The sequence below is a fragment of the Hemiscyllium ocellatum genome, chromosome 7, assembly GCF_020745735.1.
Source record: "Hemiscyllium ocellatum isolate sHemOce1 chromosome 7, sHemOce1.pat.X.cur, whole genome shotgun sequence".
NCBI lineage: Eukaryota > Metazoa > Chordata > Chondrichthyes > Orectolobiformes > Hemiscylliidae > Hemiscyllium > Hemiscyllium ocellatum.
In genome coordinates this window covers 71,683,271-71,708,298 of record NC_083407.1, presented here as the reverse complement: position 1 = coordinate 71,708,298, position 25,028 = coordinate 71,683,271, and the positions used below count along the sequence as shown (strand labels likewise).

At 39.6% G+C, this 25,028-nt stretch overlaps 1 protein-coding gene across 1 annotated transcript in view; it reads left to right on the top strand.

The window, feature by feature from the left end:
* The window catches only part of cwc22 (CWC22 spliceosome associated protein homolog), a 104,686-nt gene that overhangs the window by 63,607 nt on the left and 16,051 nt on the right, over positions 1-25,028 (top strand). The window contains exons 14-15 of the mRNA XM_060827333.1: positions 360-444; positions 14,997-15,057. Coding sequence (XP_060683316.1) covers positions 360-444; positions 14,997-15,057 — 146 coding nt within the window. The remainder of the gene's footprint in view (positions 1-359; positions 445-14,996; positions 15,058-25,028) is intronic.

Here is a 25,028-nt window from a genome sequence, read left to right as displayed (position 1 = left end):
AGAGACAGACTTCAGATAGACAGTGTATTCTGAATTTATCATAATTCATAGTCATAGTCCAAAAGCATAATTATTTAAAGCCTTGTTATCACAACATTTTCATAAATAGCTTGCTTATCAAGGAGAACGTTGCACAGTGATTATTTTGCTACAAGGCGTTCATATCAAACTCTTGATGCATTGTGCAGTGCATGTGGAGTATTTTCACAGTCACTTTCCATCAGTGTCTGATAATACAGTTAGACAGAAACTGTCGGTTGCTATGCTCTGGTCTCATCCATAAAATGGCCAAGCAATTCATCAAGAGGTTAGCTTGTTGACTAACTTGGATATTGAGTTTGAAATTTCCATTTTTTTAGGGGAAAAGAAACTCACTATACATGACAAGACGGAAGTAAATCTCGTTTCATTTCGTCGTACAATTTATCTTGCTATTCAATCAAGGTAAGCAGATTTTTCAGGACTTCTGAAATGCTAACTTTAAATTACTGCTGTTTTGTGCAATCCACCTATAAAATAAACCTGTTCGAAACAGATGTTGATAATCTCAACTCTGTCTTCCCTTGCTATATTGTTGTACACCCGTGTCATGCTTAATGATTTTAGAATATATACGAGGAAATATGAAATGGGCAATTTCTAACATTTGAGTTAGACACTGCTGATGACTTCTAGCTGCATGTCTAGAGAAAATACAGAATTCCTAATGTTGTTATGATTTAGTTTTGTTTTGACAAGAATATTTACCTTGGCAAAAAATGTATACCAGGGTTTATGCAATGAGTTTACTCATCTTTTTGTTGAACTCTGTCAAACCTTTAACTCCGGTACACTGTCACAGTGTTTGGCATTGCTGTAATTAACGTTTTTTGCTTCAAACATTCGAAATGACACTGAACATAATAACTAAATAGAGATAAAAATAATCCAACCTGATGATAACTTGGGTGAAAACCTTAATAGGACAAAAGGCAAGCGGTGACAAATTCTGCATTAATTTTCTGTGTACATTGCTAATTCTGCATCATGTTTCACTGTTAAATAATTTAATCAGAGAGTTTAAAAGAAAGTAGAAATGCCAATATCTATTTTTAAACATCTGATAGAAGGAGAAACAATCTAATTTATATGTAAAAATGTGTCATGAGTTTAATGAACCTGTTTGGCCTGCTATGAGCATAATCTTTTACTGCCATCCAGTTCCGACTAGGATGGGACTCAAACCTGGAGCTTCTGGCTAAATGGCAGAGATGCTATCCACTGCACCACAAAAACATGTTCTGATTAGATTAGATTCCCGACAGTGTGGAAACAGGCCCTTTGGCCCAGCAAGTCCAAACTGACCCTCCGAAGAGTAACCCACCCAGACCAATTCCCCCTAACTAATGCACCTAACTCTATGGGCAATTTAGCATGACCAATTCACCTAACCTGTACATCTTTGGACTGTGGGAGGAAAACGGAGCATCCGGAGGAAACCCACGCAGACACGGGGAGAATGTGCAAACATTACACACAGTCGCCAGAGGTGAGAATTGAACCCGGGTCTCTGGCGCTGTGAGGTAGCAGTGCTAACCACTGTGCAACCGTGTCGCCCGCGTTCTGAGAGGATGTGTTTCAATATCACTCCTTTAAACGCAACTCACAGCATTAAGTGTATGACCTAGATGTAATTATTATTAGCTAATTATCTGAAAGTATGCACCAACTTGATCTCTTCAGTAAGTAAGCCACGTGTATTTTCTGTTACCCCACTATACTGAGCCCCACAGTTTCTTGTAAATCTTCCAGAATAAAAGATTTAACTTTACCATAGTTTTCAGCTTTTGCTGCACATGTCTCCATTTGCCCAGGTATGTGAGCTTAACTTTGACCCCACCTCTAATTGAAACAATAAAATAATTTAATAGTCTTTCACAATTGATGTGGGCGAGCACTTTCGAACTGTTCAAGTAGTTGAGACTTTGAGATTTTTTTTCATAATCTTTCACTATTGAGTTTCTCCATTTCGTGGATCATCAGTCATTTATTGTGGGTGGTTTATCCCAAAGCTTCTTTGATGACTTGTGATATGTGCTAGGACAGCCTGGGCAACGTTTTTGTCCTTGTTACAGCAAAGTGCTTTTCACACTTCATTTGTTAGCAAGTTTCTGCTTGACATGACTGAAGTTGTGAATAAAATGGAGCTCAGACATGGTTTTCACAAATACGCTGATGAAAGATATGACTCAGATCATGCATATCATAACCACTGGATGTTCCAATTGTTTCACAAACCAAAAGTTATTTTGCGGTTGCACAGCAAAATGTGGTTAAAGCACATTTGTTGGCCAGATTGCAGGAGAGCTCCCAGTTCTCATGTGAATGTTGTGGATTCATTAATGTTACTTGAGAGGGCAGATGGGAATACATCATGAGAAGCAGAGCAGCTATTTTGTTCTGAATTAGAGTCTGTGCTGATGGTTTTGAATCTATAGCCTTTTAAATGAGAAGTGAGAATGTAATACTTATGCGAAGACTACATCTCATTGAGTTGGTTTTCCTTCAGGAAAGAATCATGAAAAATACTGGAACAACAGTAGGCCATTTAACCCTGTGAGTTTGTTCTGCAATTCATTGATATCCTGGCTGATTTGTGTTTCTTTGATGTGTGATCTATGTTTCTTGGCCCATATCTATTTTCCAGATTTTGATCAAAGGTTTAAAATCAATCCCACAATTCTACAACTCCTTACATAAAAAACTGTTGCCAATATTTAGTCTGGCTTACGAAGATTCTATTTCTCATATCCTTGAGAAATAGACAAGGTTCTTCCTCCTTTCAAATCCTTCAAACCCCTTTAAAAACAAACGTGAATCAAGTCACTCTTTAACTTTGTATATTCTAGAAAAGCAAAGTCAAGCTGCAACTTGCCTTGTTTTTAATGTTATTATTTTTTAAAAATTCCATTGGCTTTGTTATTTCTGATCTATGTACATGGCTCCCTGAAGACAGAGCAGCCTTGATTATCCAGCATTTGATTATCCGAATATCAGATTATCCAGCAAGGTTGCAAGGTCCCGTTGCCTGGCTAAGCTATGTTATCAGGCATTCAATTATCCGGAATTTAACTAACTGGATGAAATATTCCCCGCCCATGTCCTTTGGATAATTGAGGTTCCTCTTAACTTAAAGCTTAATTTAAATCTTCTGAGCTTTTCAGCAACTTAAATAATACTGGGATCAAACCCATTTTTCCTTCAATATGGATAGCCTTATTATTTGTAATAGTTTTGCTCAATTACTGAATCCTTCAACATCTACGTTTATGCTGCTATCCAGTCTCCTTAGTACTTCAACAATGTTTGTATCATTGCAAAACTTGGATATGACTCTGTTTTGTGTTATTTAAGTCAGTGCAGTGAATAATGAACATTTAATGCCACAAGGGAGTTTCTTAAAGGGAATCCTTGTTACTTTCCAATTCAAGTACTTGCTTCTCATTGCTTCTCTATCGTTTAATTGTCTTACCAGTTTCTTAAAGGTATGGTCTTAAAGGACAAAAATTTCAATTTGTAGTATCAATTTTAGCAGCAGTACCTTGTTTGGAGCGTTCATGTATTTTGGAAGTTCATATGAATAGCTTTCTTAGATATTACTTTGTCTGCTATACAATAATTGCCTTTGTATTTGTTCAGATTGAATTTCAAACATCTTATAATGACGGGATTAATTGTTCAAATAAACGAGTTGCACTGGAACATTGTGTTTGGTTGCAAGCTCTTAAGTTCCTGTGTCAGGATAGGTTCCAAGAAAGTTAATGAAATTTGAAGGTCAGTAAGCCCCTAGGGATTAAGTGCATTGAATAGCTTCATGACTTTGTTTATAACAGTATTTAATGAAAGTAGCAGCATAAGTCAATAATTATATGCAAATTGTCTTCCAGAAAGCCCCTTCAATTCACTTGCCTTGGTTGGTTTAACGGGAAGTGAAGTAAAGAGAATAGGGGAAGGTGGGAACTCTACGAACAGGATGGTCTTCACCTGAACCAGAGGGATACCAATATCTTAGGGTGGGGGGGGGGGGTGGAATTTGCTAATGCTCTTTAGGGGGGTTTAAACTGATGCAGTAGGGGGATGGAACCTGAATTGTATTTCCAATGTAGAGGAGGTTAAGGGTAGTGAGGTCAGAGAAAGGTTTACAAAGTTGCGAGAGGGCACCGGCAATCAGGATGTTGGTTTGAAATGTGTGTGCTTCAATGCCAGGAGCATCTGGAATAAGGTGGGTGAACTTGCAGCATGGGTTGGTACCTAGGATCTTGATGTTGTGGCCATTTCAGAGACATGGCTAGAGGAGGGACAGGAATGGTGGTTGCATATTCCAGGATTTAGATGTTTCAGTAAGAACAGAGAAGGTGGTGCGGGGAGGACGGCATTGTTAATCAGTGGTAATATTACAGCAGCTGAGATAACGTTTGAGGACTCATCCACTGAGATTAGAAACAGAAAAGGAGAAGTCACCCTGTTGGGAGTTTGGATTTGGCCTCTGAATGTTTCCAGGGCTGTAGAGGAAAGGATAGCAAAGATGATTCTCGATAAGAGGGAGACTAACAGGGTATTTATTATGAGGGCTTTAACTTTCCCAATATTGACTGGGAATACTAATAGTTCAAGTAGTTTGGATGGGTCAGTTTTTGTTCAATGTGTGCAGGAGGGTTTTCTGACCCAGTATGTAGACAGGCCAACAAGGGGCAATATCACATTGGATTTGATACCGGGGAACGAACCTGGTCAGGTGTTAGATTTGAAAGTAGGTGAACAATTTGGCATTAGTGACCACAGTTTGGTTATGTTTACAATAGCAATGAGCAGGGATAGGTACATACTGCAGCGAAAGAGGTATAATGTGGGGGGAGGGGGGGAAGGCCATTATGATGCGATTAGGCAAGATTTAAGATGGGGAAGGAAACTGCAGGGGATGGGTAGACTTGAAATGTGGAGCTTATTCAAGGAACAACACTACTGCGGGTCCTTGATAAGTTTATACCGATCAGGTAGGGAGGTAGTTGTCGAGAGACGGGAGCCAGGGTTTACTAAAGAAGTTGAAGCTCTTGTCAAGAGAAAGAAGATTTATGTGAGGATGAAGCGTGAAGACTCAGGGGGCTTGAGAGTTATAAGTTAGCCAGAAAAAATCTAAAGAGAGGGTTAAGAAGAGCCAGGAGGGGACATGTGAAGTTGTTGGCAGATTGGATCAGAAAAACCCTAAGGCCTTCTGTAGATGTATCAGGAATAAAAGAATGACTAGAGTAAGATTAGGACCAATCAAAGACAGTAATGGGAAGTTGTGTGTGGAATCTGAGGACATAGGAGAAGCACTTAATGAATACTTTTCATTAGTATTCACATTGGAAAAGGGCAATGTTGGTGAGAATACGTTGATACAGGCTACTAGATTAGGTGGGATTGCGGTTGACAAAAAGGAGGTGTCAGCCATTTTGGAAGATTTGAAAATAGATAAGACCCTTGGGCTGGATGGGATTTATCCTCTGATTCTCTGGGAAGCCAGAGAGGTGTTTGCAGAGCGTTTGGCTTCGATCTTTGTCATCATTGTCGACAGGAGTAGTGCCAGAAGAGTAAAGGATAGCAAATGTTGTTCCCTTGTTTAAGAAGGGGAATTGGGGCAACTCTGGTAAATATGGGCCAGTGAGCCTTACTTTGGTTGTGGGTAAGGTGTTGGAAAAAGTTACAAGAGATAGGATTTATAATCATCTGGAAAAGAATAATTTGATTAGGGATAGTCAGCATGGTTTTGTGAAGGGTAGCTCATGCCTCACAAACCTTAGAGTTCTTCAAGCAGATGACAAAACATGTGGATGAAGGTAAAGCAGTTGATGTGTATATGAACTTCAATAAGACGTTTGATGAAGTTCCCCGCAGTCGGCTATTGTACAAACAGCGGAGTTTTGACATTAAAGGTGATCTAGCGGTTTGGGTTAGAAATTGGCTAGCTGAAAGAAGACTGTGTTGGTTGATGGGAAATATTCATCCTGGAGCTCAGTTACCAATGGTGTGCCACAAGGATCTGTTTTGGGGCCACTGCTGTTTGTGATTTTTATAAATGATCTGGATATGGGTGGATAAGGACGTGTTAGTAAATTTGTGGATGACACTAAATTAGACAGAATTGTGGGTAGTGTCAAAGGATGTTGTGGGTTACAGAGGGGCATAGATAAGATGCAGAGCTGGACTGAGAGGTGGCAAATGGAGCTTAATGAGGAAAAGTGAGAGGTAGTTCACTTCAGAAGAAGTAACAGGAATGCAAAGTACTGGGCTAATGGTAAAGTTCTTGGCAGTGTAGATGAACAGAGTTCTCAGTGTGCAGGTGCACAAATTCCTGTAAGTTACCACCCAGGTTGTTAAGAAGGCATATGGTTTATTGGCGGGTGGACTGTGTTTTGGAGCCACGAAGTCATGCTTCAGCTGCCCAAGACACTTGGTCTTGGTAAGGCCGCACCTGGAGTATTGTGTACAGTCCTGGTCACTACATTATAGAAAGGATGTGAAAGCTTTGGAAAGGGTTCGGAGGAGATTTAGCAGGATGTTGCCTGGTATGGAAGGAGAGTCTTAGGAGGAAAGGCTCAGGGAACTGATGCTATTTTTGTTGGAGAGAAGAAGGTTTGAGAGGTGACTTAATCGAGACGTACAAGATAATCAGAGGGTTAGATAGGGTGGACAGTGAAAGCTTTTTTTGGACAGATGATGAAGGGGACATAGCCTTAACTTGAGGGCTAATAGATTTAAGACCGATGTTAGCGGTAATTTCTTTACTTCGAGAATGGTAGGGACATGGAACGACCCTCCTGCAAGAATTGTAGACTTGCCATTGTTAAGGGCTTTTAAATGGGCATTGGGCATACATATGGATAATAATGGAACGGTGTAGATTAGATGGGCATCAGATTAGTTTCACAGGTTGGCACATCATCAAGGGTCAAAGGGCCTGTACTGCGCTGTAACTAATTATCTAATTACTTAGAGAAGTTAACATGTCAACAGGGTAATTTGAATTGCAAACTTGCGCAATAAGACAACACGGATGTAGAAAAAAAAACACAAAGAACTGCAGATGCTGGTAATCTGAAACAAAAACAAAAATTGCTGATGAGGCAAGTCTGGCAGCATCTGTGGAGAGGAAGAGAAGTCCAGCGTTTGGGTCCAGTGACTGTTCTTCAGAACCCAGTTTGAAGAAGGGTCACTCGAGCTGACACATGGATGGCGAGGATATTGATACATGTTGGAGATCTCTGCGGGGTGCCAAAGTCATTAATGTTTGGAATCGGTATCATCAAGAAGAAGCAAATCTGTTTTTGTTATTGTCCTGTAGAGTAAACAAATTAATTTACTGTAAATCATGCCAATAGTGTCTTGTTTAGTTTTTGAGTTTGTAGAGGAAAGCATCCAATCATTCTGATTGTTGCCATTGATGGCTGATGCACAAGCCTTTCACCTGCCAGTTGGATTGGAGTCTATCAACAATTACTGATGCTGGCCAGTCTCTGAATGACTGCCTAGTTAATACAGAACGTTGAATTTGTTCCTTCATTGAAATCAGTTACATGCAATCAGCTGATACAAGAACTTCATAATGTTACCAAAAGGCTAAATATATTGTTCAACCATCCCATTGTTTGACAAAAGATGATCATACTTCATTGTGTAACCTGAAGTTTAAGATGGCATCGTTACCTTCCATGTGCCTCATTCAGGTATTTGTGTGAAGAGTGTGTAATATGAAAATAAGAGTTAACTTGTTGCACATAGTGTGTTTATAAATGGCCTACTTTCTGTTCCCATGTCTTATGGTCTGTCATGCAATATTCAGCATTTCATATTATGCTAGTGTTGAATTTCTCCTTGGAGAATCTTGTCCTCTATTTCTGCCTTCACTCCTTATGCTATTATTTTATTACTTTCACTTGGAATGACAGAAATTACATTACATACGTTGTCCAAATGCAACTGGACAATTGTAAAGTGTTGAACTGCAAGTACAACTCAGTTCAGTGTTAGTAAGTTTTGAAAGTCAAACGTTGAAGACATCAAGATATATTCCAATTCTAATAGTGCGAATTATGATTGGGGTTTTGATGCAAAGTTAGACAGAGGCAGAGCAATACGGCAGACCAAAATGCTGACAAAGTACTTGCTTCGACATGTTAATTTGAGCTAGTGAAGTGGACATCAGCGCTCCATCTTTTTCGCATTCTTTTGATGACCATCCAAAATTATTTTTGTTCTTTTATCGTGTTGCTATCGCACTTGTATTAAAATTAGTAAGCCAGATCACAAGTTGAGAGCCAATTCCAAAGTTTTCCTGAGTCAAGCAGTGGAATTATGCACGAAACACAAAGAAAATAAAAAAAAATACTGCATGAATACCAGGGACCTGGGTTTGATCCAGCATTGGGCGACTGTCCCTGGAGTTTGCATGTTCTGTGTGGGTTTCTGCCAAGTGCTTTTTTTTTCTGCCCACAGTGTAAGGATGTGCAGGTTAGGTAGATTGGCCATGGTTATGTTAGGTTCGTTTCCCAAGGTTTCACGCACGAGATGAAATTCACACGCACTAACCTCTGCAAACAGTTAATGTTTATTAAAGTTTGTACAAGCTAGGTGACCCCCTTTGACCCCCCCCCCTTGCGTGAGATGTTGAGTCAAAGTCAGTCCCTGAACAAAGGAAACATCCCCTTTACACAGATCAGTTCACCATGCTTGTATATGCTCTAGCCATTCCCACAGTCACATGCCACTTGACAACCCCTCGTTACTCAAGTCACATGTTACCTCAGATACAGTGACAAGATGAGATCACCCTCAGAGATAATACTTATACTAATCCGGGGAATTGTTATGCAGACGATTCCCTGACTCTGTGATCTCCTAAGACAATACAGGTGTGACATACAAAGCATTTCTGGGTAGAAGAGATTGAATTATAATTTAACTTTACAATAACTGAATAGTAATAGCAAATGAATGTCTAAACGAAGTGTAAATTACAATGGATGGTCATCTGCATTCTTTCATGATTGTCATTCCCACCCAAAGACAGTGCAATATAACCCTGTAATATTATGTTAATGTCTAGGGAGATATTCCCATTTCATCTTTTGACATTACATTCCTCCCTTTTATGATTCCATGATAACTACCTAGATGGGGCTACTACCTTTCATAAGAATGTTACTGCCAGGACTTAAGCAAGTTATTAATACACAACATGCAATGATTATTATAACGAAAATTACGAGTTCACACACTAAATAGAATTTGCTGAAGCCTCCCATGTGGAAGAAAAGTTCATCAGTAAAATGCTTATATTCACAATCCTTAGTGACCACTCCATTCCCTCCAAATCGAGTAGAAATGAGCCAGTTGTCCAAAATCTCCTTCAGTAAAGTCCAACCTGAAAACAAAATTCAGTCTGTCCTTCTGCATCACTCCAGGGAGAAATCTGAATTGGATAAAGGCAGTTAAATATTTAACGAAACTAACCTGACTTCCATCCTTCCGGAACTGTTTCAAATGGAGGATACCAGCGTATCTGAGCATGCAGCAGCTGTTCCTGCAGCAGCGTAGGTGAACGCAACATTCTTTGCTGCTTCTGCTCCCACTCTGCTGTTAAATGTACCAAAGCCAACTGACTGTTTTGATGTTAGCTTGTTCAGTGAACCTTCATATCCCTTAAATGATTGAAAGACAAGGTAAAACTCACGTGGCTTAATGTCCATAGGAAGGCCACTGACAAAAAGTGTACCACCCTCCTCTTCACTGTTGTTAGCTTCAATCATTGGATCAGGTTGTGGAGGGGTGGGTGTGGTGGTTCAAAGGTGTGCTTTACCTGTGAATGGAGAAACTCCTGAGATGATCTTAGCTGTTGGGAGTATCTTTGCATTTCCTCTCACATTCCTTCCTTTGCCAAGGTGGTTATCAGTATGAAGGCAGTCACACATTTAACTACGTTAATTTGTGTCTGCCTATTTCAACATTCTTAATCGTCTTGAAGTCTGTTGCTCTGTTCACTATTTTGGACATTATTAGGTTTTTAACAATCCATAAACTTCTAAATTATACAGCCTCAACAATTCAGTCAATTATAAGCAACAATCAGTGGTCCTAAAATCAAACCTTCAGGGGACTCCATTCACGTTCTTGAAAAAATTATTTTCCTTTAACAAATTAATACTTGGCTAATGTGAAAGCTGTCAGGAAAAGTATTTCCAAAATCTAGAACGGCAAGAAACCAACAAAATCTTTCCTGTGCTTTAGCAATTGAAGAGTTGGTTTCCTTTCAGATTTAAATCTCTAATATTCAACAAATGCTGAATATATTAAGTATGTTCTCCAAATGAAACTTCCCAAATAAAACAGTCGGAATTACAGCGGCAACTTTGGTAGAGATCAACATTCTTTGACTTTGTAATATGAAGTGGGCCAATGAAGTCTTAACAAGAATTAACAGAATTTAAACAGCTCAGCCTCAATTTTGAACATTCTCTAGAATCTTGACAAAACATCAAACTCAAAATGCTCTCTTCTTTTTGTGGACACTCTGCAGTAAAAACACAGCAGCAAAGATATTTTAATGCAGTACTCTCATTTGGCTAAAGCATGACCACTGACCCAACTGTGTTTTTGTTAAACAGGCATTGTAGAATTTCAAACAAATCAGGGGCTCATTGTACTGAATCAATTTGCTTTAAGGTTACAAGTTGGTTAATTTTAAAACACATTTTAAAAATCATGTTGTACAATTTCAACGTAAAAACAAAATCTGCCCCATGACAGAACCCACAAAACACATTGAGATCCTAATTCAAGCAAGGCAAAACAGTTACTTAAAAGGATTTTCCAAACTGGGATTTTAACAAACGAATATATTTAACTATCAAACACTTACAGCATGGCACAATTTACGTTGTGAAACTTCGTTTTCTGATCTAAGTATTAGTACAACCTTAATTTCAGCATTTCTTGCTTTTTCATTTGAAGAGCTTCTGGTCAGAATTCTTCTCATTTTAATATGAGGGAAAAGCACGCACATTTGAGAGAGAGAGAGACCCCACCCCCCCCACCCGCCAGTTCACCTGGTGATGATCCATGAAATGGAAACAGAGGAGTCAATACGATGGACCCCAAAAAACCCAGCTTTGCACAAAGCAACTCATTGGTGTGTAAGTGTGCGAGCTACATCAAAGATTCCATCACCACCGAGTCCCAGGCAACAAGGGGTCGACTGAATGGTATATTTAGAGACCGAGAGAGATCAAGGTGAAGCTTAGCCGATCCATGTCATGCAACCAACACTCAGGCGATCACTTATTTAGTCCACCTGAAAGCTCTGTGTATGTTGGAATCTTACTCCCACATGTGAGGTTCTTTTCCCAAGGTTTTGCACGTGAGATGCAATTCGTGCACACCAACTTCTGAAACAGTTAAAGCTTATTAAAGCTTGTACAAGCTAGGTGACCGTCTCACAGGCGTGCGAGGTTGAGTCAAAGTGAGGTATTGAACAAAAAGAAAACATCCCCTTTATGAACGTCAGTTAGCCATGTTTGCAGATGCTCTGGCCACTCTCCCACAGTCACATGCCTCTCAAGATAACCCCCAGTTACTCTCAGTCACATGTTACCCCAGGTACAGTGGCAGAATGAGATCGTCCTCGGAGATGATGCAAATGCTCATGCCCTAATTCTGAGGAATCATTATGCAGACTATTTCCTGACTCTTGATCTCCGAAGACAATGCAGTTGCGAAACACCATTGGTCAGAAAGCATTTCTGGATGCCTGAGATTGAATTATAGTTTAACTTGACAACAGCAGGGAAGTAATAACAAATGATTGCCTAAATGAAGTGTAAATTACAATGGATGGTCATCTGCATTCTTTCATGATTGTCATCCCCACCCAAAGACAGTGCAGTTTAACTCTTTAATATTACATTAATGTCCAGAGTGAGATTCCCATTTAATCTTTAAACATTGCAGTGAGTGCAGGGTACATAGATTGGTTGGGGAAGCCGGTCTGGGTGGGATACTGTTTGGAGGGTTGGTGCAGACTTGATTGTTTAAATGACCTCTTCTTGCACTGTAGAGTTTCTGTGATATCAATGGTAGACATATAAACATAGTTCAAGAGGTTTTAAGTGTGAGTGCATGTCGATACAGATAGGAAAGTAAATGCCTCTGCAGTTTAAAGTTAACAGTGCCTTTGAGTTGCAAGAGTGAAGCGTGAGCCCCAGCAGTGTAGCTATTGTCCTGTTTCCTAAGGAGTGGTGAAGCATGTGGATAAATCCAGTGAGAGATGATTTTTCTAAGCTTCTTGGAAATTTGAGAGAGAATTGTGAGGACAGTAATTTGCATTAACTATGTTATTAGTCGATAATATTTTCTCTTTTTTGTTGATCTTAAAGGCTGCTGTTGCTTTGCAAATGTGATTGTCTTTGTCTTTTTTTTCATAACCTTCACAATTCTTCAAAATAGTCATCACTATATTAGTAATTGCTTAACTTGGCCATGCTTGGATTTTTACTAAATTTGCAGTCCACTGTTGCATGCCATTGAGATGACAGGAAGACAATTTTCCATCTGATAAGAGAGGATTGAAAAATTTAGGCGAAGTGTCTCAGTGCATCAAAATCAAAGACCTTGGAACCAGTTTAGAAAATATAGTTCCTTTACTGAATTCAGTGACAAATGAGCATGTTGATCATTTTCCCATGTGTTTTGTACACCAAGGATCCATGTTCGAACTTGGAGTTTGGTTGACTTCCAATGTTTAAGCAACACAAGAAATTGCAGGTCCACAGATTCAGTCCTCATACTTCACCCAGGTTATCCCCTTAGCACATTGCAATATCTATACTGTGTACTACATGTAATATGTTTAAATTTATACAAACACTTCGCATTTCTGTAGCCAAGCAAAAAATATTGTCTTCAGTGGTGAAAGGTAAAATAGATTGTGGGCGGAAGTTCTGTTAGAGGCAGCATGGAGATTGGGTTGTAACATGAAGGAAGCAAAATTGAGAGTGAAAATTGTCTTCCCTTTTGATATTGGGTTTCAAGCACATTTGAAAATGTACAGTTTTTTTCATTTGGATGCTCATCAAAGCGTTTGCACTAATAATAGAAAAAAGTCAGAAAATTGTAATTATGATCCATTCCCAAGTTCTTTTTCACTCTTGATTCATACAATTAGTTCCTTGTTGAAAAGAGCATTACTTTGGAGGAGTTCCTCAGGTCCTGTCTGAGGCCCAACCATCTTCAACAACTTCATCAGTGATCTTTCTGCCTTCATAAGGTCAGAAGTGGGAATGTTTGCGGATAATCGCACCTTCTCAGATGCTGGAGTGTATATGACCAAATACCACAAGATCTTGACAACATCGGGGTTTGAGCTGACTAGTGACAACTGACATTTATGCTATGCAAATGCTGAGCAATGACCATCTTAAACAAGAGATTATTTAACCATTGCCTCCTGACATTGTGATATTGCTATCATTGAGTTCCCCACAATCATCCTGGGCGTTGCTACTGAGCAGAAACTGAACTGGACTGCCTATGCAAAGATGTATATAGAACAGGCTAGAGCATGGGACTCCTGCAACGTGTAACATAACTTGTGATTCCCCAAATCCTGTCCACTGTCTGAAAGGCACAAGTCTTTGAGATCGCTTTAGCTGATAAAGTAAAGGAAAGTCCAAAGAGATTCAACAAGTATGTTAAGGGCAAAAGAGTTAACTCCGGAGAGAATAGGGCCCCTTAAAGATAAGCTATGTCATCTGTGTGTGGAGCCACAGGTGGTGAGCAAGATCCTAAACTAACATCTCGCATCCATACTTGCTTTGGAGAGAGACCTGGAAGCTAGGGAACTCATGGAAATTTATAGTGATGTCTTGAAGAGAGTCCATGTTCGAGAAGAGGAGGTGCTGGATGTTTTAATCAAAGGTAGATAAATCCCCAAGAATGGAACAAGCTGCTAGAGGATATGGTGGAATTGGGTACATTTACAACATATAAAAGGCATCTGGATGGATACATGAATAGGAAGGGTTGAAAGGTAAGTGGGCCAAGTGCTGATGGCAGAGACCTGGTCAGCGTGGTTGAGGATACTTGGTCAGCGCAGATGAGTTGGAACAAGGGTCTGTTTCTGTGCTGTACACCTTCTAATTCAATGCCTATAAGTTTGTCACAGGGCATTGTGGGAAGGTTGGGAAGAAATGCTGGGGCCCTAAGCAGCGATATTTGTATCATCGACAGCCATAGGTGAGGTGCCAAAAAGGTGACTAATATTGTGTAATGATTTAAGAAAGGCTGTAGAGAAAAGCCAGGGAACTATAGTCTGGTGAGCCTAACATTAGTGATGGATAAATTTAGGGAGGGGATTCTAAGAGACAGGATCTATATACATTTGGAAAGGCAAAGGCTGAATAGAAATAGTCAGCATGGCTTTGTGTGTGGAAATTGTGTCTCTCAAACTTGATTGAGTCTTTAAGTGTCGAAGAAGATAGATGAGGGCTTTAGCGAGACCTTTGACATGGTTTCACATGGTTGACTGGTTCGTAAGGTTAGGTCACTTGGCAACCAGGGAGAGCATCAGGGAGGTGACAACCTAGTGGTGTTTTCACTGGACTGTTAATCTAGAGATTAGGGGAACCTGGTTCAAATCCCACCAGGGCAGATGGTGGAATCTGAAGTCAAAAAAGTCTGGAATTAAGAGTCTAATGATGACCATGAAGCCCTTGTCATTGTTGGAAAAAACCATCTGGTTCACTCTGATCCTTTCAGGAAGGAAACTACCAACCTCACATAGTTGCGTTGTGACTTGCTAAATGCTTGTATTACTCTAAATCTGTGATGTTGGTATGAGTTCTATTTGCATGAAAGGTCTAAGCAGATTATATTTTTGGGCTTTGCTTAATTATGTTGAATGTCTTGTTTCTTTATTTCTACAGTTTGGACTTTGAAGAATGTGCTCATAAATTATTGAAGATGGAATTTCCTGAAAGTCAAACTGTAAGTATTAATTTACATGGGCTCCGATTTTCTTTGTATCGGTACAGGTGAAAATAAGACAGTTGAATGATGCTGGAACCCTTAGGGAGCATAACTGATCTGTTATGTCCCAGGTGCTTTCTCACTCCTGTAATACTATTAACAATCGCAAATGTAATTATTCCAGCAACATAACATATAATCTTATTGTGGGGAAGATTGTGAAACCAGGAAGCAACAAGAATTCTGAATACATTATGATAATAAACAGGAAATCTACTGAAGGGAATTTGTTTCAGGAGTTTTATCACGATGGGTATACGTTAAGGGTGTATAATGGTGTGTCTTTGTGGTTATTGTTTTGAACTTAAGAAAACAGGAGCAGTACCCAGACAGTTTGGTGACTTGGGCCTGCCATGACATTAAATAAGATCTTGACTGTTTTAAATTCCACGTTTCCATTTAGTCATGCGAACTTTTGATTCCACAGCATAACCTCTGCCTTAAGAATATTTAATAACCCTTCCTCCACCGCCTTAATTTGAGTTCTGGAGTCTCTAACCTTCAGGGGAAAAAGCATTTCATCCCTGTCCTGTAAGGGTGTGTTGTGACCCACATTGTTTGTTATGTAGAAATGACTTGGAATCAAATTTTATCATATTTGTCAGATATCTGAATAGACTGGAAACCATTTGAACAATGGCGTCACAAATGATCTTCATTACCTGTATTTGTCATGATGAATTTTGTATTATATCCATTGACAATTTGAGTTTTCGCAATGTTAAATTTTTATACTGTCATTCTAAGTCTGCTTGAACAGAAATTAACAGGATAGCATATTTCCCTTTAGCATTACTTGTTTTACCTTTTAAAAAAAAAACTATTTGTTCCACATTTGCTAAGTGAGAACTAAGAAAGAATGTCTATTTTACAGCAAACGATTGTCCAACAGTCTCATAAAACAATTGATTCCTGCTTTGATTGCTTCACTGGGCATTTCACTATTCTGATCACCATTCCAGTTCTGTGCTTTATTTCATGAGCTTAGTTTGTTTTGATTTCATTTTTTTTGGTTCAACTTCACAGCATAGTTAAAAATCATTGTATCCCTTATTAAAATCCTTCTTGTCTTTTGCAGTACCAAATAATTTTGCAGCTATTGCTTATAGCTCTGCCAAGTGTCAGATGGTTGTCCTTCTGCACTTGCCCTTTTCCACACCCTATTGATCAACTTAAATATTGTAAAAAGGTTTTCACCTTCACTTGTCTCCCAATTCTTTGGACATCCCTAATGTTGTCAAGTTGCATTTGTCCCTTGAAACCTTGAGAGCGAGGATTCCAACTCATCTTGCAAAATAAACAGTTTTGACTAGTATCTTATATTAGATTAGATTCCCTATAGTGTGAAAACAGGCCCTTCGGCTTAATTAGTCCACACCGACCCTCCGAAGAGTAACCCACCCAGACTCATTTCCCTCTGACAAATGCGCATTTTACCCTGGGCAATTTAGCATTGTCAATTCACCTGACTTGCGCATCTTTGAACTGTGGGAGAAAACCGGAGCACCTGGAGGAAACCCACGCAGACACGGGAGACTGCAAACTCCATACAGAAAATCACCCAAGGCTGGAATTGAACCTGGGACCCTGGTACTGTGAGGCAGCTGTGCTAACCACTGAGCCACCATGCTGCCCTATGGTGAACATTTCCTCAAACAAAATGTAAGGAAGGCTGAAACTCTTACCTTTAGTTCCCCCTCCAATTTCTGTTCCCTCATAACTATTTAACCCTGAATTAGGCCTTTCGTAAATTTGATATTCTATTTAACCCTGTGTGAGCTTCCAATTTCAGATTTCTTCCATTGCCATCTTGGTGATATTGCATCCGATCACTCCTGGCTAAAATTTATCATGTTCATTTTTATTACTGTAGGTTCATCAATTTCAATAACTTCACACCTTGGCCCTGGGTAATTAAGCAAAATACTTGTACCTGTGTCTTAACCCATGTCAACCTCTGTTTACCTGCCATTCCTATTCTCATTGATTTTATGTTGGGTCCTCATCCAACATCCTTGTTTTCAAAATTTCTGTTGTGGTATTTCTCTCTATCTTGTTCTGTCCTGTGTCCCTCTGAGATTTCTGCCTTGTTACGAATCTGGCTTATTGTCCATCCACAATGTTGTTTTTTCCACCAAAACCAGTTGTATGCTCAGAGTAAAATTGGCCTGTGTGACCTTATCCTCAATGTCTCATCTGTCCTAATATCACTTGAAATTACTTGATATTAAACTTCATTCAACAGCATCACTGTACTGCAAATGCAACTTGTAAAGAAAAATGTAACTGTCTGACTTAAGAATTTTCCTGAACTACATGGAAGTGGACTAATTCCGTTATTTTGTGCGATTTTTCCCAATTAATGTGGCACAAAGGAGATTTATTTAATCTGCGTTCAGTATGTTTCAAAAATGCTTTCAGGTTAACACACCTATAATTGCAAACTGAAAATGGAATCCATTTGTTGCAGTTATCTCTACTGTTAACAAAGTGGGTCACCATTTATTATTTCAGTTTTTCTCTTGGGCTGACTGAAGGAATTGCATTACAACTCTGCCAGTATAAAGAAATTATTCCATCTGTTGTTGCAAGATCTAATGTGTATAGTTGTTGGATTTTAACTTTGCTGGACGGAAATATTTTTTCTTGCCCTGTGTTATCCCAAACAAATGCTCATTAGCACAGAAGAAGGCTTGTTATTTCTTTTACGCTGCAACTTTTGTAAGAAAACTGAGACATTGTTGCATTCTTGCAAGAATTTCTTGCACTGTGATGGAAGAAAATCATCCTCGTTGGAGACATGTTAAAACAATCAAAAGGAAGAGGGTACCATGGGTGTAAAAGGAGAGATTGCAGAAGTCCAAGGTGTCGTGGAAGTTTGGATCCAAAGTTCAGAAATGGCAGCTGACAAGAGGATAAACAAGCCAAAAGTCAGTGCAGTCTACAGTATGAAGAGATTTGTTGATTCTATTCCTCGAGACTTTGAATACATCGATTCACATACTTGATGTTATTTTTAGAAAAACTTTTCATTTGATCTAATCTGAGGCACACTAACAGAATTCACAGATTGTCACTGCTCTTTGACAGTCTGAACAGCAAGTTTGCGGAACAGTTCGGTTTCAAAATGGTTTTGTAATTTTTCTCCAGCCTCTTAGTTGTTAGTGTTATAAAGCCGTCAAAAGGTTGTGCTTTTGTTTCAGTAATATGGCTTATTTTTTGTAATCCGTAGCAAATATACCGTACATGATCACCAGACATTTTGTGAAGTTTGAACAGTATTGTGTAATTTGGTTTCTATGTGATACCATTCTATAGGTTGATTGGTTATTGTGCACAGTCTTCTAAAATCAGTTCTGTGAGATATAAAGCAAACTCAGCAAAGGGAGAAAAGAAATTGATTGTTTCACTCATGTTACTGCTGTACATGTAAGATGAAAATTTGGGAGTCTTGAGTATCTGTCAGTTTATGTCGCTCATCTGGTATTGGAAGTATACTTAGGACTTTGTGACCACAAACCAACAGCCTTTTTGTGCTGGAGAAAGTTTATGTTGTAAAGCACTGAGCTGCACAAATCTGTAGGAATACATGAAGCTTTCTTTGCACAGGCCCCTATTGTTCAACCAGCTGTTCCTGACAACATGCTATGCTTAGCCATCTGGATAATAAAAGTAATTGTTCAAAGCTTAAAATAGCAAATATCAATCTGTATTATTTCATATAAACGTAGGCGTTTTCTTCATATAATTCAGAAGACTAGTGTTGTTGTGAAACATTGAATGCAGTAGGAACTCCCCATACCATCATGAAAAATACCTTCCTTAAGTAATTAAGATTCAAGGTTCCCGTGAGATCATGGAACTGACAAAAATTGATGGGAATGAAGAAAAGCAGTATTGGAAAGATTGAGGACGAAAAGTTGACAAACCCATTGCATTTGATAATCTTCACTCTAGAGTGTTACAAGAGGTGCAGGGCAGTGAATGCGTGAGTAATATTCTTTCAAAATTCTATTCATTTCACAGTGAGACTTGCAGTTTGGAAGCTAAGAAAAGTCACCCCATTGTTTCAGAAAGGGCAGAGAGATGAAACAGGTTAGCTTGATACCAGTAAGCAGGAAAAAAAAATGAGAATCTATTATAGAGGATGTGATTACTGGATATTTAGAAAATGATTTTCTGATTGGACAGGGTCAAAGTGGACATGTATAAAGGAGAAATCATACTTGATAAACAAGATACTATATTTGAACATGTTATTAGAACCAATGAAGGTGGTGTGCTTGAGTTTTCAGATCATACAAAACTAGATGGGAATGAATGGTTTGAGGAGGATACGTGAGGCTTCAAGGGGATTTAGAAGACTCTGTGTGCACGAGCATCCAATTTGAAATATCAAGTTGAAAAATGTTTTGTAACATTTATAGAATGTTATAGAAGGAACAGTGATTCAGGCTATTTCTTGATAAGAAATAGATAAGAAATTAGTTTGGAAAATTTTCATGTCCAAAGAAACATGGTTGTCTTTGTTCATAAGTTCTTGAAAGTTAGCATGCATTGCATTGTGGTATGCATGACTACCACTGTGCACCAGTTGATGGTGAGGGTAAAGGTTTAAGTTCATACACTTTGCACTGTACTACTATACCTGAGTATATGTGACAATAAAACCTAATTCTAATTCTTAAATTAATTTGTGATGTTACCATCACCCTAAAAAGGTTATTTTTGTCCTGAGTTTTTTTGAAGAGAGGTTGTAAAGGCAGAGGTGTCGAAGTGGCTAGTGGAGATGGCCAAAAATCAACAGTTCAGGAGGCCTTTAGGTTTTTATTTACAATAGTTGTAACAGTGAAAGAGGATCAACCAGTTGTCATGAATCAGGCTTTCTGATGGGTCCCAGAAGGGTTAGAAGCTTCAGTCAAGGATTCATAGCTGCTCCTTTCTCTGAAGCCTCTCTTGTTGATGTTTCATGGAGAACTGCATGTAAGAATTTGTCTGAATTTTTGGTTAGGGGCGAATTTATGGGATGTTACGACATTGGAACAGTTGATTCATAATCAGTAGTTTATCTATTATTCTGTTACGTTTTCCAATAGTTAAGTTGTTGAAAATTCTTTCCTTTGTCTTTTAACTATTGTGTGTTTTGCTTAATGGCAAGTAGTTTGACCAGACGCATTTCATCTGGAACATGTTCTTCACATCTACCTGTAAAATTAAAAACAAAGCGAGGGTCTAGGCTAGCTCCTTAAAGTATTTGGAGGGAGTCTCGTCTGGTCCATGACAGATTGAAACAGCATCAAGCTGGCAGCTTTGTGTTGAATGATTTTGAGCAGCTTTGGATCAACACTGCGGCAAACAAGTAGAGAGTATTCCATTATGATCCTGGCTTGTGCCTTGCAGATCCCAGGCAGACTGAGAAAACCAGAGGTGTGCGCTTAACCCAGAACTACCACCTGCAGGCCCCCTGTTGTTGCTACAATATTTATTGGCTGGCCTAGTTTCAATTTCTAGTAATTTGGGGATTTGATGGTTGTCATGTTATTGCTGTTAAGGAAAGTTTGTTAGACTCCCTTATTGGAGATAGCCATCACTCCCTGCTTGGGTGGCACGCATGTTCACTGTGGCAGGTTATCAGACCAAGCCTGAATGTTGGTGCATGTGATTCAGGCTCATGAGTTCAAAGGTACACATTGTGCAATCATGAGTAAATATCTCTCTCTCTCACCCCCCCCCCCCCCCCCCCCCCCCCCCCTGCTCCAACCACCACCACCACCACGGACATTATGATGTAGAGAAGGCCATTGATGAAGCATCTGAAGATGCAGAGGAAGCTTGATTATCCAGCATTTGATTATCTAAATTTCGGAGTATACGGACAAGATCACTTGGCTAAACTGTGTTATTGGGCATTTGATTATCCAAACATTTGATTATCTGAAAAGAATACTTCCCGTCAATGTTGTTCAGATAATTGAGTTTCCTCTTTACTTGGGGTAGGAAGGGCATCACTCTGTGCAGGACTGAATGTCATGAGATGACTGGTATCCAGTAAGCACAGTCATCTTCTTTTGGACTTGGAATGACTCCAGCTATAGAATGTTTTCTGCTCATTAATCATTGAGTTCCATTTTGCTAGAGTCTTTACAATGCCACACTGGTCAAACCTGCCTTGATGTCAAGAACTGCCATTTTCATTTTGCTTCTTGAGTTAATCTCTTTAGTGCATCTTTGGGCCAAGGTTGCAGTGACGAGAGGAACCAATTATTTCTTCTCACATCCAAATGGAGTGTGAATTATGGTGTGAATGTGGCCTTATGGCTTTGTGGATGAAAATTTCTAATACTTTGGGTTTATTTGGCTTTTTAACTACCATCCACAAGACAAACTTGGGCAATTTTTCACACGCTTGGTCTGATAACCTGCCACAGTGAACATGCGTGCCACCCAAGTAGGAAGTGATGGCTGTCTCCAATAAGGGAGTCTAACAAACTTTCCTTAACAGCAATAACATGACAACCATCAAATCCCCAAATTACTAGGTATAGATGCCAGTGTTTTAGCTCTACTTGGAATACTTGACTAAGGATGCTGGAAGATGAACGTATGGTGTTGGTGCTGGAATGTTGTCAGAGCCTTTGCAGCATGTATCATCATCTGTTATTTCTTGTAATATTCTGGGAGGTCTGCATAAAGAGAGGTGCCAGGCTTTTAGGTCTGGGGCAGACTAAAAGATCAGTTGGGTGTTGTGAGGTATCTGTGATGGGCCCAGAGGTCTGTAAGAGAGATCCTGTCCTAAACCCTACTATCCACATAAATAAAATCAGCATATTTAATTTGTTACATGGTCCTCACTGCTGTTTCTTGGAGACTCATTATGTCCATGGTCATTAATTCTGGATGGGTCAGAGATAAGTAATGGCACAGCTCTCACTGCATCCAGTGTGCCTGCAAGAGAGCATAAAATACAGCTCATTAGATTGACTATTTTGACTAGGTAATTGTGTGTCTTGATGCCTTTTGAATTACTTTGCCTTTGTTGACTTGAGTCTTTGGACTGCATCTGACGTGATCATTCCAGTGATGACAACCTGTCTGGTTTGCACTGGATGTCCAACCTGCCATGGTCACACATCATGTCAAGTCTTGGTGGTTTAAAGTTTGATGTTCATTTACATTCGATTTCTGCATAGATAATTAATGGGCGCCATTGTGGCTCAGTGGTTAGCACTGCTGCCTCACAGCGCCAGGGACCTGGGATCAATTTCAGCCTTGGATGACTGTCTGTTTGGAACTTGCACATGTTCCTCCTGTCTGTGTGGGTGTTCTTTGGTGCACTAGTGTCACAAAGCAGTTCCTTTTCTCCCAAAAGCAGTTCCTTTTCTCAAGGATACTGTGTCCTTGGTTTTTTCAGAGGGGTAATAAACTGTTCCTGGCTCCAATTCGGCTGGTTTGATACAGAGATTGAAGGGTATTGAGGAGCCTTTTTGTCTATATGTAAACGGATGAGACTTCAGACCAAATTTGTCAAGGTTCAGAAGTGACCTGTATAATAAAAGGGGAGGGGTCAGCTCTCTCTAGCCAAGCAATTCAGTCCAGAACTAGTTAGGAGTTCAGCTGTGTAGAAACAGGCTCTCTCTTTCTGCCCTTATTCGCTTCAACCTTTAAGCACCTGTTTCTTTTTTCTCACTGCTTTAAGGGAGTTTGCTCAGTGGGACTGTTGTGTATAGACGGAACAACATAATTAAGTCTTGTTTGGATAGACTCTGCTCTGTAGGGATTCTTTATTCTGTTGGTGTTTCATTTTGTAATTTTGTGAATAAGCTTTTCTGTTTTAATACCTGGGAGTCAACCTCACTAATTTACTCTGGATAATTTTCACTGTACTCTTACCGAAACAAATTACACAGGTATGGTCTGGGCTGCTTCCTTAAGAATGTTTTGGGTGGTTGGGCTGAGTCCAGAACAGATTGGGGGCTCTTTGCAGGATTTTAAACAGTGCGTAGTAGGCGCTAGTGTCTTTATTTTGGGTGTTGGTTTGGTTGGGTAGACAAAGCCTGAGATTGTAATGGCTCTTCCAGTCACAAAGGTTTTCTGGAAGTGGATGCAGTGACTTTGGAAGTTTTGCAAAAGGTAAGTAAGACCAAGATGCGGGAATTAGCAGACTAGCTGGAACTGGAACTGTCTGCTTTTGTGAGGAAAGGAGAGATAATTACAGCAGAAGCCCAGCATTTCAACTTGCTGGAAAAACCATCAGAATGTATAGAGATAGCAAGAATTCAATTGCAAATGACGCAGCTCGAGTTAGAGGCCAGGGATAAGGAAAGGGCAGCAGAAATGAAACAGTTTAAGTTATGATTAAAAGCAGAAGAGAGGGAAGAAGAGAGAGAAAAAGAGAGAGCTTTTGAACTTCAAAAACTGGCGCTTAAAAAGGAAAGTCAGCTTAGAAGGGCTGAAGAGGAAGAGAGTGAGGATGACCAAGCCCCTGGAAGTCAGAAGCCTAGTGAGAAACTGTTTAATTATGTTCAAGCATTGCATGAATTCGATGAGAAGGATGTGGAAACTTTTGCTCATCTCATTTGAAAAGGTGGCGAAACAAATGCGGTAGCCAATGGCAATGTGTGTTTTGTTGATCCGAGCGAAACTTGTAAGTAGGGCGAGTGAGATATTCACATCCCTATCAGAGGAGGTATGTGAGGAATATGACAGGTGAGAAAAGCCATTTTAATGCACATGAGCTTGGACCAGAAACCGATAGACAATGTTTCAGGAATTTAAGGCAGAACCCAGCTCAGACCTACATTGAGTTTGAAAGGCTCAAACAGAATAATTTTGATAGATAAGAGCGTTAAAAATTGAGCAAACCTTAGAGATGGTCTTAGAGAGTTAAGTATTTTGGAGGAATTCAGCCATTCCCTACCTGAAGTAGTGCAAACTCATATGGAAGAGCAGAGAGTTAAAATGGCAAGGTGAGCAGCTGAAGTGGCTGATGATTATGAGCTGGTCCATAAAACACAGTTTGGCTTCCAGAATCAATTTCAGTCCATGATGGATAGAAATGTGGGCAATGAGAAATCCTCACGTAGAAAGAGAAAGGTAGATCCCAGTGAAGATCATAAGGATAACTTAGCACAGGGTTAAAAAAAAACCCTTGAGAGGAACAAAGAAGTTAAAAAGCTCCAGTGTTTTCATTGTAATAAAGTGGGCCACATGAAATCATAGTGTTGGTGGGCAAGGAGAAAGCCAGATGTAGGAAGATCAGAGAAGCCTGGAAGTTTTGATGGACTAGTAACAAAAAGCACAAGGGAAGTTAGACAACTGCCTCAGAGCGTACAAGATGATCAGAGGTTGATTAAGGAGGATGTGCCAAATCTGTTTAAAAAATACACCTGCAAGGGTAAAGTTTATTCATATAGACCAGGAGTAGCAGGTAAACAGGTGACAATATTAAAGGACACAGGATCCTCTCAGTCCCTGATGCTGAAGGATGAGGAAATATGTACTTCTGAGGGACTATTGCCAGAAAAGGTACTCCTAACAGGAATTCATGACGAGACAAAAAGCGCTCAGTTATGTGTAGTGAAGCAATAAGTCCAGAGAAGAGTGAAGAATTTGTACTACGAGTACTGGACAAACTCTCAGCTCCAGGAAGACAGTTTGGCCTTGCAAATGATATTGCTGATTCACCAGTAGGCGTGCTGCCTACTCTATTTGAAAAGCCAGTGGAGACACAGGCAACTGAAGAAATGAAGGATGTTTATCTGGGAATTTTCCCAGATTGTATAATCACAAGATCAGAGCTGAAGCGAGAGAGATCAAAAGGCACAGATAAGGAAGCTGACATAGGATTATCTGACACTTGCTTAGATCAGATAAGGGGCAGAGCAGGAACAACTAGATAACTATGAAAGTATCTTTAGGTCTGATAAGCT